This window comes from Myotis davidii, unplaced genomic scaffold (assembly GCF_000327345.1).
Source record: "Myotis davidii unplaced genomic scaffold, ASM32734v1 scaffold198, whole genome shotgun sequence".
NCBI classification, from domain to species: Eukaryota; Metazoa; Chordata; class Mammalia; order Chiroptera; family Vespertilionidae; genus Myotis; species Myotis davidii.
The window spans coordinates 1,801,756-1,803,607 of NW_006291485.1; the positions used below are offsets into that span (position 1 = coordinate 1,801,756).

General features: G+C 63.3%; 1 protein-coding gene across 1 annotated transcript in view; it reads left to right on the forward strand.

The window, feature by feature from the left end:
* Positions 1-5: 5 nt before the first annotated feature.
* Positions 6-1,852, forward strand: part of PLK5 (polo like kinase 5) — a gene marked incomplete at both ends in the record, with an annotated part of 7,724 nt that continues 5,877 nt past the window's right edge. Inside the window, 6 exons of the mRNA XM_015564660.1 lie at positions 6-83; positions 673-786; positions 924-1,040; positions 1,385-1,514; positions 1,614-1,701; positions 1,797-1,850. Coding sequence (XP_015420146.1) covers positions 6-83; positions 673-786; positions 924-1,040; positions 1,385-1,514; positions 1,614-1,701; positions 1,797-1,850 — 581 coding nt within the window. The remainder of the gene's footprint in view (positions 84-672; positions 787-923; positions 1,041-1,384; positions 1,515-1,613; positions 1,702-1,796; positions 1,851-1,852) is intronic.

The following is a 1,852-nucleotide window of genomic DNA, read 5'->3' on the forward strand; positions in this document are numbered from 1 at the left end:
GCAGTTGCCGCCAGCTGGTCTCTGCTTTCCTGCCCGGCCCGGGGGCTCGGGGCGTCTACAAGCGCGGGAAGCTGATCGGCAAGGTGGGGCCCCGGAACCCCGACTTCGCAGCCAGGCCGGGCCAGGCGGGGGTCCGGGCGGGGCGGGTTGTGCACGCGGATCCTGAGCGTAGAGGGCTGGCGTGCGTCCAGCTTGTTTGCGGGGTGCGCGCCAGGCTCCGTCTCTGTGCGTGTTGTGCCCGCGCGAATTTGGGGTCTGGCGTTGGTCTGGGCGCCTGGTCTGCCGTGAACCGTCTGCAGGGCGCGCGTTGTGCGGGCGGGAACCAGTATTTGGCGGGTTGTGTGTCCAGGGGTGTGGGTACGCCACCACCGAGGGTGTGACAGATCTCCACGCCTTTCTCTAAACCCTGTCCTGCTGTTGCCAGGCGCGCGCGCGCGTGTGTGTGTGTGTGTGTGTGTGTGTGTGTGTGTGTCTGAATGGGTTGCACATCTCTCTGCTTTCTGTGCCTGAGTGGATGTGTCCCTGTGTTTGTTTGTTCCCAGGTGTTGCATGGAGTGTCCGGGATGAGGGTGTGAGTTGTGTGTCTGCGTCTCAGGTGTGTGTGTGTGTGCGTGTGTGTGTGTGCAGCGGCCTGGCCACCTATTCACTGAGCTTGTGAATCCCTCCCTGAAGGGTGCCTTCAGCCGCTGCTATAAGCTGACCGACATGTCCACCAGCACTGTGTTTGCTCTCAAGGTGGTGCCGCGTGGGGGGTCCGGGGTCCGGAGTCTGCGCCCCTTTGGGAAGGTATGGCCCCCCCATCAGTGCCCAGGGTCCCCAGGCCCCCAGTGGGTTCCCAGAGAGGTCCCTGCCCTGAGGCCCGGGAGGATGCCTGTGGGTATGGATACTGTGTGCAGGGTGTGGACACAGGACTGTGCCTGCAGGTGGAGCGGGAGATCGCCCTGCACAGCCGCCTACGACACCGCAACATCGTGGCCTTCCACGGACACTTTGCTGACCGTGACCATGTGTACATGGTACTGGAGTACTGCAGCCGCAAGGTGTGCGGGGGTGGGGCGGCGAGGGCGCCTGCACACCTCCATGCCTGCTGTGCTGACCTCATCCACCCCTGCATTCCATCCGCACTTCCCTGGGCCCACACCAGGCCTACCTGCTCATCCCATCCTAGGCTCACCTGTGTTCACTTGTGCCCAGTTTATTCCGTGGTCACCAGGCTCATCTCATACTCATCGTGGTACCTGGGCCCACCTGAGCGTACCTGTGCCCACCTGTGTCCCTCCTGCCCTTAGCCATGCCCCCAGCTGAACTTGGTGGTGCCTTCACAGACTCCTTGCACTCACTTTGCCCACTTAAGTACACCCGAGCTCATCCCTGTCACCTGCAGTCCTTGGCCCACGTGCTGGAGGTGCGGCGGACGCTGACGGAGCCTGAGGTGCGCTACTACCTGCGGGGCCTGGTGAGCGGCCTCCGCTACCTGCACCAGCAACGCATTGTGCACCGAGACCTAAAGCTCAGTGAGTGTGGGCGGGGGGGAGCTGTGGGAACCGTGGGGGCCATGGGAGCTGGGGCTTGGCTCCCCCTCTTATGTCCGTGCCTCTCCTTCCCACTGGCAGGTAACTTTTTTTTGAACAAGAATATGGAGGTGAAGATCGGGGACCTGGGGCTGGCTGCCAGGGTGGGGCCAGGGGGCCGATGCCACAGGTGAGGGTGGAGGCTTGGAGCAGTCTCTCAGGGTGGGCACAGGTGACCTTGGTCTGGCAGACTTCCTAAGCCCTCCCCCTCTTATCCCCTCCCAGAGTGCTCTGTGGGACCCCAAACTTCCTGGCCCCAGAGGTTGTCTCCAGGAATGGGC